This window comes from Rattus norvegicus, chromosome 7 (assembly GCF_036323735.1).
Source record: "Rattus norvegicus strain BN/NHsdMcwi chromosome 7, GRCr8, whole genome shotgun sequence".
NCBI lineage: Eukaryota > Metazoa > Chordata > Mammalia > Rodentia > Muridae > Rattus > Rattus norvegicus.
Genome location: NC_086025.1, coordinates 115,611,272 through 115,626,602, shown reverse-complemented (window position 1 = coordinate 115,626,602; position 15,331 = coordinate 115,611,272). Strand labels below are relative to the sequence as shown.

Genomic DNA, 15,331 nt, shown 5'->3' with positions numbered 1-15,331 from the left:
GAAAGGGGAAAGGCTGTGAGCAAATGTAACTGTTTCTCGGACTGTCCCCCTTGGGATTAGCATTGTCCCCAGACTGCTCGCTACCCTGGGTCCTAAAGTGGGGTGGGAGGCTGCTCAAGTGGCACCTGGGCTGGAGAAAGCAGCGTGGGCATGCTGTTACGTCGCCTTTTGCTGCCACAGGGAAGCTTCTCGCCCCTTACCCCTCTCCTAGCTTGATGTGCACATCTCTGCCTCGGGTCCCCGTGCCACATTTTCTTTGCCACCTGGTGCCATTTAACAAGAGAAATGGCATCACATTCTCCAGTGAGGGCCTGGGAGCCATCCAAGTGCTGGGGGAGCTCGAGGCTGTCGCTGCTGCCAGCTCCCTGCCAAGATTGGCAGGGACCGTGGAACTAGAGGCACCTCTCTGGGCTTTGGGCTGGCCTGCCGCTGATGCACAGCAGAGCTGAGTGACACTTAAATGGCAATCAGGTGCCCTCAGACCTTCCTGAAGACAGCGGGGAGTGGTTGCTCCTGGCGTATGTCTGACTGATGACATGACACCGGTGTACCCGGGACTGGGGCCTGCTGCTGAAGAGGGAGTAACTGGGCGACTTGAACGCAGCTGAACCTAGAAGCAACCAGGTGCTTGCTACCTAAGTTAGGACTAAGATTCTCCTGAGAGCTTAATTTACATCACAGGTTCCTCAGGCTAGGCTGCCTGCTGTGAGCAGTTCTTATACCCATACGGGAAGCCCAGCTCTCTGCAGGGGGATGCAGAGACCCAAGGGTTCTGGGATTTGTCTAGTGGGACTTCTTGTCCCTGCCTTAGGTAGGGGTGGTGTCGGACCATTCCTACAGAGAAAAGGAAGCTGTGGAATGGTATCCAGCATCCACCTGGCTTGGTGCGGCTCACTTCTGTAGCCAGCAAACATGAGAGGAGCAGTGGTCTTTCAGGCCAGCCTGGGCTACAGCATAAAACAATTTTGTAAAGGAGGATGGGCTAGTTTGTGGGGTGGAAGCATTGGCTGTATGGACCTGACTTCCATGTCAAGGTAGGAGAGAACGCAGTGAAACGTGTCCTCTGGCCTCACACACATCATACGGTATTAATGCAGTTTGCAAGGGGCCGGGACATAGCTCAGCTGGTACATTGCTTCCCTGGCGTATGTAAACCCTTCTTCCGTCCACAGCACCACAGGCAGGCATAGTGGCTCAAACCCATAATCCCAGCACTCAGGAAGGGAGGCTCCAGGTCATCAACTATGTAGTCCATTTGAGGCCAGTCTGGGCTTCCTGAGACCCTGTCTGATACAAACCAGGGCCAGCGAGGCAGGATGGCTCAGCTGATAAGAGTGTTTGCTGCCAAGCCTGATGACCTGAATTTCATCTCCAGAACTTACTCCTGCAGATTGTCCTTTGACCTCCATATTTGTGCACATGCTTACCCCCTAAATGCCATTTATAAAAATAAAATTCAAAACACACTTCACAACTCTCCCTCTCCCTCCCTCCCCCTCTCCCTCCCCCTCTCCCCCTCCCTCTCCCTCTCCCTCCCTCTCCCTCTCCCTCCCCCTCTCCCTCTCCCTCCCCCTCTCCCCCTCCCTCTCCCTCTCCCCCTCCCCCTCTCCCTCTCCCTCTCCCTCTCCCCCTCCCCCTCTCCCTCTCCCCCTCCCCCTCTCCCTCTCCCCCTCTCCCCCTCCCCATCTCCCTCCCTCTCCCCCTCCCCCCTCCCCCTCCCTCCCCCTCCCCCTCCCTCCCCCCTCCCCCTCCCCTTCCCCCTTCCCCTTCCTCTCTCCAACAGAGGCCTGGGCAGCTTAGCCACAGAAGCAGTAGTGAAGTGGGAAAGGTCTGCAAGTCTCACCAGCAGGCTCACAAGTGTCACAAACACACCAGAGCCTGCCGATGAGTGTGGAGGTCGGCCTCTGCCTCAGTGTCTTCCTCTACTTCCTTATTTTTGAGTCAGCATCTCTCACAGAGCTCAAAGGAACTATCAAAGATAAAAGCATATCCCTCATTCCCTGGTACCCTCGAGTTTTTCCCCACAACCCTTCTCATCCTTTGCCTACTAGAATGGTTCCTTGTTGGAATGTGGCTCTATGGCTGCCTGTTGCTGCTACAGGACTCAGTGGGTGCCTGGTACATAGTCAGTACTTTCTAGACGGTGAAATAGCTGTCTCCAGGAGGCCCAGAGCCCAGCCGCAGTGGTCAGGGGAGCTCCCATTCCTCCTCCACAGCCTCACTGTCCGTACAAGGCTGCCTATTGGGCCCCTGGGTGGGACTTCACTGCTGCAGCCGAGAGGCTGAAGGTCTGCAGTCTCCTGTCCAGTACTGAAGGCCCTGTGTCTTCACACCAAGGCCATGTTTACAGAATGACAGAACCCTGCCATGGCAGTGCACCGTGGGTGTGTAGGGAGAGGGACTAGGAGTGAGGAGAGGGCCTGGGCTGTGGAAAGTGAATAAGGCATTGCTCCATGGAAGGGTAGGGCCTGCCATTGACTAGGGTTCAAAAGAGAAAAGACAGAGCCTCCCTGACCACTGTTGGCCTGAGGCTCCTGCTACAGACTCTGTCCTGATCGTCCCCTGCCACTGTTCCCACCCCTCCTCGGTGAACAGAAAGCCTGGCGGCCTTCCCTCTGTCCCCACTGAAGGGGACTTTTCAACATCATCCACTTTTCTCAGAACTAGATATAAGATGGGGAGGATCAGGGAGCCTCTACTCTGAGAACTGGACACTGAGAAACGTGGTGGGGCCGGAGGGTGCACGTGAAGATCCTGGGCCCTGGGAAGCCCCCAGGGCAGTCCGTGTTATGACTCATGTCTCAAAGGAACAAAAAGCAGTTGTGTGTGTACCTGGGGCTGTGCATGAGCAGTCCCCAGAGCACGGGCACTTGGGGACTGCCACCACTTCAAACTCAGAAACTATGGTGTCAATGGGCTTTTAATGAGACTGCAGGTATTAAAGCTAAAACTGACCTTGAGGCTTGAGAACACCCCAGGTCTTAGCAGTTTCACATGCAGATCTGAGAGGCTGGGCCTCTCTGTCCCCAGGGATTACCTCCCCCACCCCTAGCACATTGGGCTTGTCCCATAGACAGAGTGGCCTTACTTCCCTGGCGCTGTCTCTGAAGCATAAAGGACACGGACCATGCTTCACAAGCAGGTGGATGCAGACCCCAGCAAGGTCTTCGTTCCTGCAGGCTCGTCCTGTATCAGCTCTCTGCCCTTGAAAGCCTGTGTCTTTATCAGAAGCTGTTGGGGTACTTTTTCAGGGCAAGAGTTTCAAACCCTACCCCCACCCCCAAATGAATTACCTCAAAAACAAACAAACAAACAAACAAACAAACAAACAAGTAAAAAGCCTGTTGTCGGGTACTTTGATCCCAACACTAAGGAGTGGGAGAGGCAGGTGGGTCTCTGAGAGGCCTCTGATCTGGACCTTGTAGTATGCCCATAACCATTATCGGAAAGGTCAAGAGTTGAAGATCATCCTCAGCTTTGAGTTCAAAGCCAGCATTTAGCAGATGAAAAGGTTGAGATCAGAAAGGCTAAAATTTATTAGAAAGGGTTTCAGCAACGAAGTCCCTCATCTTTTTTAATTTTTATTTTTGGTTTTTCCAGATGGTTTCTCTGTAGCCCTGGCTGTGATGAAACTCACTCTTGGTCTCAAGTTCACAGAGGTCCACCTGCCTCTGCCTCCTAAGTGCTGGGATCAAAGGTGGGTGCCACCAACGCCTGGCTTCAAAGTCCCTCATTTTATATTCAAGAATATAATATGAATAGGCCGTTTATATTGCTACACAAGCCACGTGAGTGTGCCTTCCAGAACTCTCCAGAGCTGCCCTCGGACATCGTGTGCACCATGGCACACACGCGCTCCACTCACATGCAGATAGTAATAAAATAAAAATTTGGTGTTTTGAAGCAAGGGGTTTGTGTGACCCAATCTGATCTTGAACTCCTGATCCTCCTGCCCCAACCCCACCCCCAAGGGCTGGCATAGTCTAGGTACTGTCCTCAGCAGTGGGGGAGAGAGAAGAACGCACCAAAGTCACATCGAATTGTTCGAAGTAAAAATTGTACTTTTGGGGCTGGGGATTTAGCTCAGTGGTAGAGCGCTTACCTAGGAAGCACAAGGCCCTGGGTTCGGTCCCCAGCTCCGAAAAAAAGAACCAAAAAAAAAAAATTGTACTTTTTTTTTTTTAAATGGGTGAAAGGTTGGGCTGGGGGGATGAGCCTGCTGGTCCAGTTACTCAAGAGGCAGAGGTAGGAAGCTTGCTTGAGCCCTGAAGTTTGAGGCCAGCCCCTGCCTCTGCACTGTGGCAAAATCCTGTCTGTTCTAAACAGATATATAAATAACGTTAAAAGGTTAAAAAAAAAAAAAGGAAGAAAAGAAAAAAGATAAAACAAAGGGCTAAACAAAACCCTGTTAAAAGGAAAATGCACAAGCACTACAGTGAACTTGAAACTGACTTCTTGATTATCTCATAGTCAAAAGTGACACACAAGAGCTTCTGGCTTGAGAAGGTGGCTAGCCCAAAGGGGACACAGAAGCCACACCACCACAGAACACTACCCCACGCTGCTGTCCGTCAATTCTGTGAATCGACTCCTTTATAAGAAGCTAGTAGGGGTTGGGGATTTAGCTCAGTGGTAGAGCTCTTGCCTAGCAAGCACAAGGCCCTGGGTTCGGTCCCCAGCTCTGTAAAAAAAGAAAAAAAAAAAAAAAAAGAAGCTAGTAATGGTCTGTGACGCAGAAGGGTGACCTTAAAAATGAGTAAATGAGGGGCTGGGGATTTAGCTCAGTGGTAGAGCGCTTACCTAGGAAGCGCAAGGCCCTGGGTTCGGTCCCCAGCTCCGAAAAAAAAAAAAAAAAAAAAAAGAACCAAAAAAAAAAAAAAAAAAAAAAAAAAGAGTACTGAGCTCTGGCAGAGGACCGGAGTTCAGTTCCCAGGGTGACTCACATCTGTCTATCTCCAGAGCATCTTATGGTCTCTTCTGACCTCTGAGGGTGTACCTACACACACTGCACACAGACGTATACTCAGACACACATGCCTATAAAGTTAGTATTAAAAAGTAAACAAGTAGCCTGGTGGTGGTGGTGCACACCTTTAGTCCCAGTGCTCCGGAGGCAGAGGCAGATAAACCTCTGAGTTCAAGGCCAGCCTGGTCTACATAGGGAGTTTCAGGATAGCCAGAGCTGCACAGAGAACCCCTGTCTCAAAAAGAAAAAAAGAATTAACAATACATTGAGGTGTAGCCTAGCACTTCCTGCACCAGTGTGCTCTCTTTCCCCTTCCCCCTCTCTCCTGCTCCTGGTCTTGTTCTCTCTGGATCTCTGGGTCTTTTTTTTTTTTAATTTAAAGATTTATTTATTTATTATATGAGTGCACTGTAGCTGTCTTCAGACACACCAGAAGAGGACATCAGATCCCATTACAGATGGTTGTGAGCCACCATGTGGTTGCTGGGATTTGAACTCAGGACCTCTGGAAGAGCAGTCAGTGCTCTTAACCGCTGAGCCATCTCTCCAGCCCCATCTCTGGGTCTTGTGTATCCCAGGATGAACTCCTCAAACCCATTATGCAGCCAAAGGATAACCTTGGCCTTCTGGGCTCCCAGGTCCCCGGTGCCATGCTGAGACACAGGTGTATTCCAGTACCCTAGTCATTGCAGTGCTGGGACTGGAACCCAGAGCTTTGCGCGTGCTAGGCAAACGTTCTACCAACGGAGTGACGCCATTAGTCCCCAAATCTCTCTTCTTAACCGTTGAAACGAAACCGTCCAAGTAGAGATTCAAGGACCACCACAGCCTCTGCCCCCACCCCACCTCAGAGGTTCAAGTGAAAATGTCTGGCTGAGGTCAGGCACCTGGACACACCACAGACAAGAATCCCACAGGCCTCCCTCGGCTGCCTCTAGCTTTGCCTGGCGCCTGTCTCCATTGGACCCGTAGGAAATGCCTGACAATCATTTGTGTCAAGTGACTAATTTTGCGCCCGTCCTTCCAGACATCAAACCTCCCTCTCTGGCTGAGGCGAAGGACTTTGTAGTTGTGACTGTGAGTGCCAGCCCTCTTGCTTGATACCCCGAGATGACCTCTGTCTGCTGTCAGAACCGGAACAGCTAGGGATCTTCTGTAGTGAAGTAACTCCTGCTTGCAGGCTGGCTTCCTGGCTGTTATCCTGGCCCTGGGTTCCCACAAGCCTCAGTCCATTCAGCTCCAGTGCCCGACACAAAAGCTGGGATGCCTGGTGCATAGGCAGGACTCCATGGCCCTAAGAGTGACAAGTAACAGCAGCCCAGTTAGTGACAGAGGTAGGTGTGGGCAGAGGGTTGTGGCGAAGTTTCTAGTCTTACCTTCATGCCTCTGTCCTATGAGAAAGGAAGGGCTGTCCCTGCCCTGGCTCCTCTCCATACCCTCCCCCTCCCCCCACAGCCCCATACACCCACACTAACACCCACCCCACCCCCCAGACCCCACTTCTCCTTTGCAGCTACCCTGACGCCTACACCTTCCTGCTGTGGAGTTTCTGGCCCATAGGCAAGGGGATGGACAGGCAATGGGCCAGAACCCCTAGATTGGCTGGGTCCTCAGGATCTCCTCTTGCCAATTCTAATCCCCTCACCCTATGATCAGCTCTGCATCATCCCCTAGTCTGGACCAGAGCACCTGCCTCTGTGCCTCTCCACCCAGTCTCCGACCTGAAGCAGCCAAAGGGCCCTTCCCACTAAAGTGCAGGGCAGAGAGAGACACACACTCAAAACACATGAGGTCTCCTCCATGCCAGGCCTCACACTCTGGCTGGACCCCATCCGTCCATAACAAAGGTGCTCTCCCCTCTTGCCCAGCATCCCACAGCAGTGACTAGGTCTGTTTCCAGTATGTGTAGCCCAGAGGCCATGTTTCCCCATCCCTTGAATCTGTTAAAGACATCCCTAGGTCACTAACCCTGAGAGCTCAGAGGTCTGTATGACCTACCATGAGGTCCACCAGGAAACTCCAAGCCCCAGGTCCTAGCTGACAGCTCCTCTGGCATTTTCCAGCCCAAGACCCCTGGGGAGGAGGCTGCGTATATCCAAGACCCAGAGAGCTTTGTGTGACTGAGGCTGGGTCTGAGAGATGCTGATGAGAGACAGGTGGGAGAGAACACGGGTGGATGGGTGCCAGAACCTGATACAGCAGGGGCCTGGCAAGGCTCAGATGTGAACAAGTTCATGCCCTAGGAAAGGAACTGGGGAACAGGGAGGTCCCTTGCTAATCCGCAGGGCTCCACTTGCTGAAAGTTTGTGTGGCTCCCTAGCATCCTGCTCTACCAGAGCCCAAGCCTTCTGCTATTCCAGCCTGTCCCACAGGTCACAGGTCACCTTAGCCTCCCCATCTATGACACCAGGCTCTGCCGACACTGGCCCCTTGTCTTCACCTCTCTACCAACTCCATGGCATTTTGTCAGTTAAACCTTCCTGTTACTGTTGTTGGTGATGACTTGCGTTGGTGGTCCTCAGGCCCCACACCTTACCCACTCCTGTGGAGTCCAGGGTGGCGAGGACAGGCAGTGTGCAAGGATATGGAGGACTAGAGGGCAGTGAGACTAGGAAGTCTTTTATAGGTGTTCCTCCACTGTGGCCATTCTGCCAGGCCACTCAAGACTGTTGATGTCTCGACATTGGGCAGAGCAGGAAGCAGGAGGGACTTGGAGGCAGAGAGTTAGTGGAAACAATTGGTCTTAGTGAGGCACAGCAGCAGGGGCCTGGGGAGGGTAGGTGACTGCAGGGTCCCTCTGCTGTCCAAGAGCAGGCTCTAGTGTGACATCCTCCCAACCCCCAGCGCAGAGGATGCTCAGCTGTCTGTCGTGTCTGCTGTGACAGTTGAGTGGTTTAATGCAGGAACTACAGGTGAAAGAGGTCTGGGGTTCCAGGCGAGGTCGCAGCTCCACCCCAGTGGTCCCACCCCAGCAGGCAAGGGCGGGGCGGAGGATGCTGCGTCGCGGTTTCATTCTAGACCAGAGAGACCCAGAGCCCAGACTGTCCCAGCTGCATGCGGCGGCGACATGGGCGTCAGGAGGCTCCGGGTCAGAAGCCGGAGGAGCCGGGACAGCCCGGTGTCCACCCAGTGCAATCAGACTGAGTGCTTCGACCCTCTGGTGCGAAACTGCGTGTCCTGTGAGCTCTTCTACACGCCGGAAACTAGACATGGTAAGCAAAGGCATGGGGATAGGCGTGACCTGTCCCGAGGTCTCCAGCCTACCAGGCGTGCTCCTCTGCTGACCCTGGAACCAGCGGGCCCCCTCCCCCATGGCCCTCACTGTTAGCCTCTCCCTCTTCCTCTCCCTGTCTCCCTCCCAGCCCCTCATCCCCTCATCCCCTCACCTCCCATCCCCTCACCCCTTCATTCCCTCACCCCCTCATCCCCTCATCCCCTCATCCCCTCATCCCCTCATCCCCTCATCCCCTCTACCAACAGCAAGCAGCCTGGAGCCCGGGACAGCTCTGCAGCCTCAGGAGGGCTCCGGGCTGAGACCCGATGTGGCGCTGCTCTTCGGTGCCCCCGCGCTCCTGGGACTGGTGCTGGCACTGACCCTGGTGGGTCTGGTGAGTCTGGTGGGCTGGAGGTGGCGGCAACAGCGCAGGACAGCCTCCTTGGACACTTCCGAAGGAGTCCAGCAAGGTGAGAACTGCATCTTGGGGAGTGTAAGGGCGGCTGTGGTGTGGAGGCCGCAACCCTTTGGTGATTAAGAGAGGTCAGAACGAGGACACAGGACTGAGGGAGTCCTGGAGTTGACTATGAGGCTGTCATAAAGCAGGGAGTACAGCACAGCCCAAACCTTAATCCAAGCAAGAGGATCCAGAGCCCAAGAAGAGATGTTTGGGATGAAGGTGTCTGCCCTGCCCTTGGAGAACCCAAGGGCCCTGATCCTAGGTTATGCCCAGTGGGCTGACCAGACACCCCTCTTCCAATGTTTAGAGTCCCTCACCTTTCATCAAGTCTCTGGACTCAGCACTTCCTGTCTTGAAGACTTGTCATGTGCTGTCCCACTTCCTCCTCCTAGGGCTGTCCCAGAGGAAGCTTCTAGAACAGGCGTTGGGGGCGTGGGATTCAATCCTGATCTTTCTTACCTGGTCCTTCTCCCACCCCAGAGTCCCTGGAAAATGTCTTTGTACCCCCCTCGGAAACCCTTCATGCCTCAGCTCCTAACTGGCCTCCATTCAAAGAAGATGCAGACAACATCCTGTCGTGCCACAGCATCCCAGTGCCAGCCACAGAACTGGGCTCCACTGAGCTGGTGACCACCAAGACAGCTGGCCCTGAGCAGTAGCAGCAGCGGAGAAGCCCAGGGAGCCCTACTGGGCTCATGGACTTTCACCCAACAGCTTGGAAAAGAAAAGAATTCAACCCTTCAGTGATGGAGACCTTTACCTGGGGCTGAACCCAGCAGAACCAGACACTACAGGCCACAGGCTCCCACCCGCAGGAGATTGTTTCCGTGTTAGCTTTGGGCTTGAGAACATTCCATTTTTGAGGTCGTTTTTTTAAGTTTGTGTGCCTTCCGATGGTTGGGTAGGCTTAAGTGCTGAATATTAATCTCTTTAATGAGTCAGAGACTGGAAACGAAAATCTCTTTCTAAAAATTTTGGATGACGGACTGGAGACGTGGCTCAGCAGTTAAGTATATGTGCCGTCCTAGAAGAGAACTCCAGTTGTTCAGTTCCCCAGCACTCATATCTGGCCGCTGAAAACCACCCGTAACTCAGCCCCAGGAATATCCTTGTCTGTAAAGGAACCAGCTCTCACAGCTCCAGTTTGTACACACACACACACACACACACACACACACACACACACACACACACACACACACACTTTTACAAGTTATCAAATATAAGATGGGCATGAATGGTGGCACAGGCCTTTAATCCCAACACTGGGAGGCAGAGGCAGGCAGATCTCTGAGTTGGAGGCCATCCTGGTCTACATAGCGAGTTCCAGGCTAACCAGCGCTATATGGTGAGACCAGGTCTCCAAATGATACCAAAACTGAAATCTTTTTAAATTCTGATTTTTTTCCCTTTATTATTATTATTTTTAAATTCATCTCACGGTGTTTAGAAGTGGTATACTTGGATGGTGACTAAGATGAGGTCAAGCCATCAGGACCAAGCCCCCAAGATACAAAGAGAGACAAGAGACAATGAACACGCCCCCTCCCGCCGCGTGATGGGCTGTGCCAACTCTGGACTTCACCAGACAGAGGGCAATCATCAGATGCCGGCCCTCGAACCTGAAGAGCTGTAAGCTAAAATCAATCTCATTCCTTCATAAAGTTACTCAGCCTTGGGCGTTTCGTTACAGTAATATAAAACTGACTAACACAGGCGCTATGAGTAAGAGGTTTTTTCCTTTCAGCTGGGGGCGGGGAAGGTACTGTTAAACCAAAATTAATCTAAATAAAGAAAGGCTGTGGGGAAGATGCATAATCTGTACCTGGGTGCTGTGTTTTTTTAATTCCTGCTGTGGGCGCTGTTCTGCTTTGAAGCAGCTGCTGATGGTCGTTGGGCTGTGGTATTTAGTACAAGATTCTCTGTAATTTTATCTTTCACTGTACTGGGGACCAGACCCATGCTACACAGCACTCCACAGTGAGCTACACCCTAGTTGTAAGATCAGTTTTCAGAATAAGCGGGGAGTAGAGGAGAGGCCTGGGCAGAGTAGTGCTGAGTCTCTGGTGTCTGTAACCCATGGATTTCTTTGACCGAGTCTGCCAGGACATGTAAGATGCCATCTTCACCATGATGGCTGTTTCTAGAGACCTGTGATTCATAGGCGGAGGTCTGTAGTCTCGGGTTGGAGTCTAAATGGAAGCTGATGGAACATCCTGGTGGTAATCTTTCTCAGAGGCCAGCTGGAGGCCACTATGAGCAGTGCGCTGGGCAGTGACCTATGCAGCAACTCCCTCACAGAGAGGCCAAGGCAGGCCTGGGGCTCTGCAGCAGGCCGAGCTCAGATCCTTTGTGCTCTTTCTGTGAACCGTTCTCCCCTTGAGCTGGGCTTTCTTGGCCTAGCTTGTGCTGACCCGAGGCTCGACCACCCCTGTGGAAGCTGCCCCCCAACCCCCGACAGTGAGGCTCTTGGCTCTGAAGCTACCAATTCTCTCTATCTAGTTCCTGGGGTACATTGCACACTCAGAGGGAGCCATCATGCCTCCTGCCTGCCCTCTTCCTCACAGGGAAGCCAAACTTTAGCTTGTATAGGAAGGGAATCAGAAGTGGACCCATTCTGCGGGGTCTTGTCTGAATCCTGGCCCTGCCTTCCAGTCCCTCTGAACTCACCACAGCTGCCTGGCAACACTTGGCTTTCCCGCACACTCCCTTTCTAGCTTAGAAAATGGTACCCAGTGGCAGTTAGAGCCTCCAGGACCTGAACATTCATTTCTAAGATGCCCCTCTCTCCAGGGGTCAGGCGAGGAGTAGGGTGAGATCGAATGACAACGGTAGGTGACACAGGCATCAGTCAGGCCATTGCTGTCCACTCTAGCCTGGGGCTGGTGGAGTCTGAACTGTCCCTGGCCACCTGGCTATAACCAGGGTCTAGGCTCTGGGGGTGAAAAAAGCTAGTGAAACCCCCATGGGGCCCTGACATACAAACCTTTGGCACCCCTCCATCCCAGCTAAGCCTCTGGCTGGTACATGGTTTCCCTCAGTCTCAGTTTCTTTTGAGAAATGGGGGATGGGTACAAAGTTCTCTCTCTGGTCTTCGGCCAATAAAGGAGAAGAGTGGGAAGGAACCTGAGAGAAGTCACACACACGTCCCCATTTCATAGTGAGGACACCGAAGACCAGGCCGTGAGAGAACCTGGCATCGTCTTTGTCATAATTAAGAAGGGAGCTCTTTGGGAAAGGCAGGAAAAGCAATTGGAGGGGGAAAAGGAGTGGGGACACTACCCCCCCACACACAGTGGGGACACTACCCCCCCCACAGTGGGGACACTACCCCCCCCCCACACACACACAAGGGCTGTACTGCCAGACAGTGAAATTAGCACTCCCTACTCCCACCTCCCCCACCCCCTTCCTCCTTGTCATAGGTGTTACTTTCTGAGGGGTCCTTGTCCATTCTGCACTTCATCTCCCTAACAATGGCTGGAAGTGGGAAGGGACTCATGTCTGGTTAAAACAATTAGTAAAACCTAAATCAAGGGACTCTTTTGCATGTGAGCTGAAAGGGTCATCGTGATGTCCTCAGTGGAGGCTGAGGAGAGCTGGCCGTGGCCCAGAGAGGACCAGCCTCTGTGTATGCTGTCATCTATAATGTCAGCTATAACCGTACTTGAAAGTCCCATCTCGGGTCAAAGACAGCTCTCGGAGTAAAGGTGCTTGCTGCCAATCCTGGAAACCCAAAAGTGATCCCAGACCCACGTGGAGGAAAGAGAGTCCTGACTCTTGTAAGCTCCCATAAGCTGTAACTCCGCTAGTGTACACTGCCCCCCTCCCCCAGCTTTTTCCTTCCAAGTTCCATCGTGAAAGTCACATTCAGTAGGTTTCTGTCTTTAAACACTCCCAGTTGGGCTTTTTGACGCTTGTCAAGTTTTCCACCTGAGCATCTGGTCCCTTGAAGGCTCTGCTGGTGTCACAGGCACAGAGCAAGCACTTCCTTTCTGCAAAACCTCAAGTGGTGTCTTTTTCCAGAAGGACCAAAGGGACAATGGCCTTGACCTTTCTTTCCCCTTTTTCTTTTTTTTTTTTCCGGAGCTGGGGACTGAACCCAGGGCCTTGCGCTTCCTAGGCAAGCGCTCTACCACTGAGCTAAATCCCCAACCCCGGCCTTGACCTTTCTAATGACCTCTGTAGGGGGCACGACCTTCCTGAGAGTTGAGATGATCTCACACCGGTAAGAGTAGCTCTGAGACACAAATCACAATGAGTGATGGGCGGAGCTTAACTGGGGTTCCTGCCCCTTCCTGGTATGCATACCCAAGGGGGTGGGAGTCGCCCACCCAAGCTTGGTCCTTTCCTTTGGATGGTCTGGTTTCCCCAAGGTCCCCAGGGACTAACAGGTGGGGGCAGAGGGCTGAAGTCTCAGTTCCTTTTGGTGTTTCCTGCAGGCCGTTTTCACTTCCTGCCTGGCAGCTCCAGGGTTGGGGGCTCAAGGTGGAGGTGGGGGCCCACTAGAGAGGCCAGAGGGGAAGCCCTGCCGACCACCACAAATACACATACACACCTCTTGTCAGCAAGGATGGACCAGACAGTACTGTCCTTAGCAGTTGGTAGCATTTTTCAAGGCCTGCTTCTATATCTCCCAGCTGGGGCTCCTGGCTGGGGATGTGGCTGGGTCGGTAGAATGCTTGCCTAGATGCTTGGAGATCTTAGTCCCACGTCCAGCACAGTACAAAACGTGGCACAGTGGCTCACACACGTAATCCCAGCATTTGGGAACGGACGCAGGAAGATCAGGAGTTCAAGATCACACTCAGCTACATATCCAGTTCAGGGGCCCGTGTCTTTTAAAAACAAAAACAGCCTCTAAAGATTACCCAGCTCTCACGGTCCTCCCAGGACTCGGCAGAGTGAAGCAGGCAGTGGGGAGGGGCGGGACGGGATGGATCCCCAAGCTTTAGAGAATCTGGGAAAATTCAGCATCTCCCCGGTGGGAGAAAGTCTATCGGTGCAGGTCAGGAGGTCAAGGCCTTGACTACTAGCTGTTAGGTCGGAAAGATGGGGCGGGGTGGGCCTGGGGCGGAGCCAAGGAGAGGCGGGGTTGAGGGGCTGGTCAGGTTGCAAAAGGGGTGTGGCCAGAGGCAAGTTCAAGGGTGCAGACTGATAAAAGACTGGTGGAGTAGGAGAAAACTGTAACTGGTTTTTGTTTTTGTTGTTTGTTTGTTTGTTGAGACGCGATCCCATGTAGTTCAGGCTGGTCTCGAATGGCTCTGAACTCTTACAAGTGATGGTGTTCGCTGCCACACCAGGCTTTTTTTTTTTTCCTTTTTTTCTTTTCGTGGTGTTGAGGATAGAATTCCTGTGCACACTAGGCAAGCTCTCTACTGCTGAAGCTATAAACATCTAGTTCTTTGTATGAGGGGTCTTTGGGGGCCTTCAGGTAGCTGCAGCTAGAGCAAGAGGGGCCTGGATGTGTGGAATCACACACTTTAGAAGGCTGTACAAGGGCTGGGGATTTAGCTCAGTGGTAGAGCGCTTACCTAGGAAGCGCAAGGCCCTGGGTTCGGTCCCCAGCTCCGAAAAAAAAGAACCAAAAAAAAAAAAAAAAAAAAAGGCTGTACAAATAAGGGAGATCAGGACACGCCCACAGCCCACGTTATGAGCTGACTGGGCGTTACCCCCAGACATGGGCAGCATGGACCAATAGGACTTCCCTGACCTGGTGGCTGCCCTGTCTGACCTCCACCAGCCCTCTCTCACCGGCTCTGGCCTCTAGGGGAATCCTGAAGGGGGATTAACACGGTGGGTGCAAACAGGGAGAGGGGTTACCAGAACAAGGTGGGCGGAGGTCAGGATACAGTATGCCGATTGGGGCTGGCAGGCTGAGTCGCAGCGCCCAGCCCCCCCCCCCCAATCTTGCTGCTCCCTTGAGACCTCAGGAGCCTGGTCGCCCCCTCCCTCCCACAGGCAGCTGGAGCCTGAGTCACGAGCTGCCTCTCTCAGGAGACAAAGGCAGCCCAGGGCCCTCCCTCCAGACCCCCTCCTGGTGCCAGCATCTGCACTAGCAGGGAGTCTGACATCCCTAGACTCTCTGGAGGAAATAGAAGACACAGAGCTTAGGAGTCACCTTCTGACTTGAGTGGCACCTGATGTCACTGTCTTCTGCAGGGGCGCTCCCAGGTGGTTTGCCTAGGCTTTCCAGTTGGGGCCTTTTGGCTTCTCCTTGTAGCTGGGTGAAAACTGCTAGTTGCCCATCTTGCTGATGAGAAAACTAGGGTCTAGAAAGATGGATGGGCCCTCACAGATTAGGGATGGTAACAGGTCCACAGTGAACAGGGATGTCTTCAGGACAGGAAACGGGAGAAGCCACTGAAGGGAGGCCTTCGGCACTGACTGCTCATGTACAAGTCTTGGGGAAGAAGCACCTCCCCAGGACAGTGGGGGATTCTAGCGCTGGCAAAGGTAGGCTTGGGCCTCATAGCATGGCTCCAGGCCAGACCCTGGTTCTTTTTGGCTTTGTGCCATCCATAACAAGCCACTTCCCTCACTCCTGTTCTTACGTTTCTGTCTAGTAAATTCCACACCTTCCTGTCCACAACTGTACGGAGCAACAGCCCTACCATCTAAGATGCAGACACGGAGGCCCAACACTTGCTTTTGCTAATGTCCGCAGAGTTTCAGGAGCCCCCAGGCTCCC

At 53.1% G+C, this 15,331-nt stretch overlaps 1 protein-coding gene across 1 annotated transcript; it reads left to right on the top strand.

The window, feature by feature from the left end:
• Nucleotides 1-7,955: 7,955 nt before the first annotated feature.
• On the top strand, nt 7,956-10,464 carry Tnfrsf13c (TNF receptor superfamily member 13C). The gene is made up of 3 exons (XM_576316.9): nt 7,956-8,178; nt 8,447-8,650; nt 9,121-10,464. The coding sequence occupies exons 1-3, from the start codon at nt 8,034-8,036 to the stop codon at nt 9,297-9,299; spliced, it is 528 nt and encodes a 175-aa protein (XP_576316.2). The 5' UTR covers nt 7,956-8,033; the 3' UTR covers nt 9,300-10,464.
• Nucleotides 10,465-15,331: the final 4,867 nt, after the last annotated feature.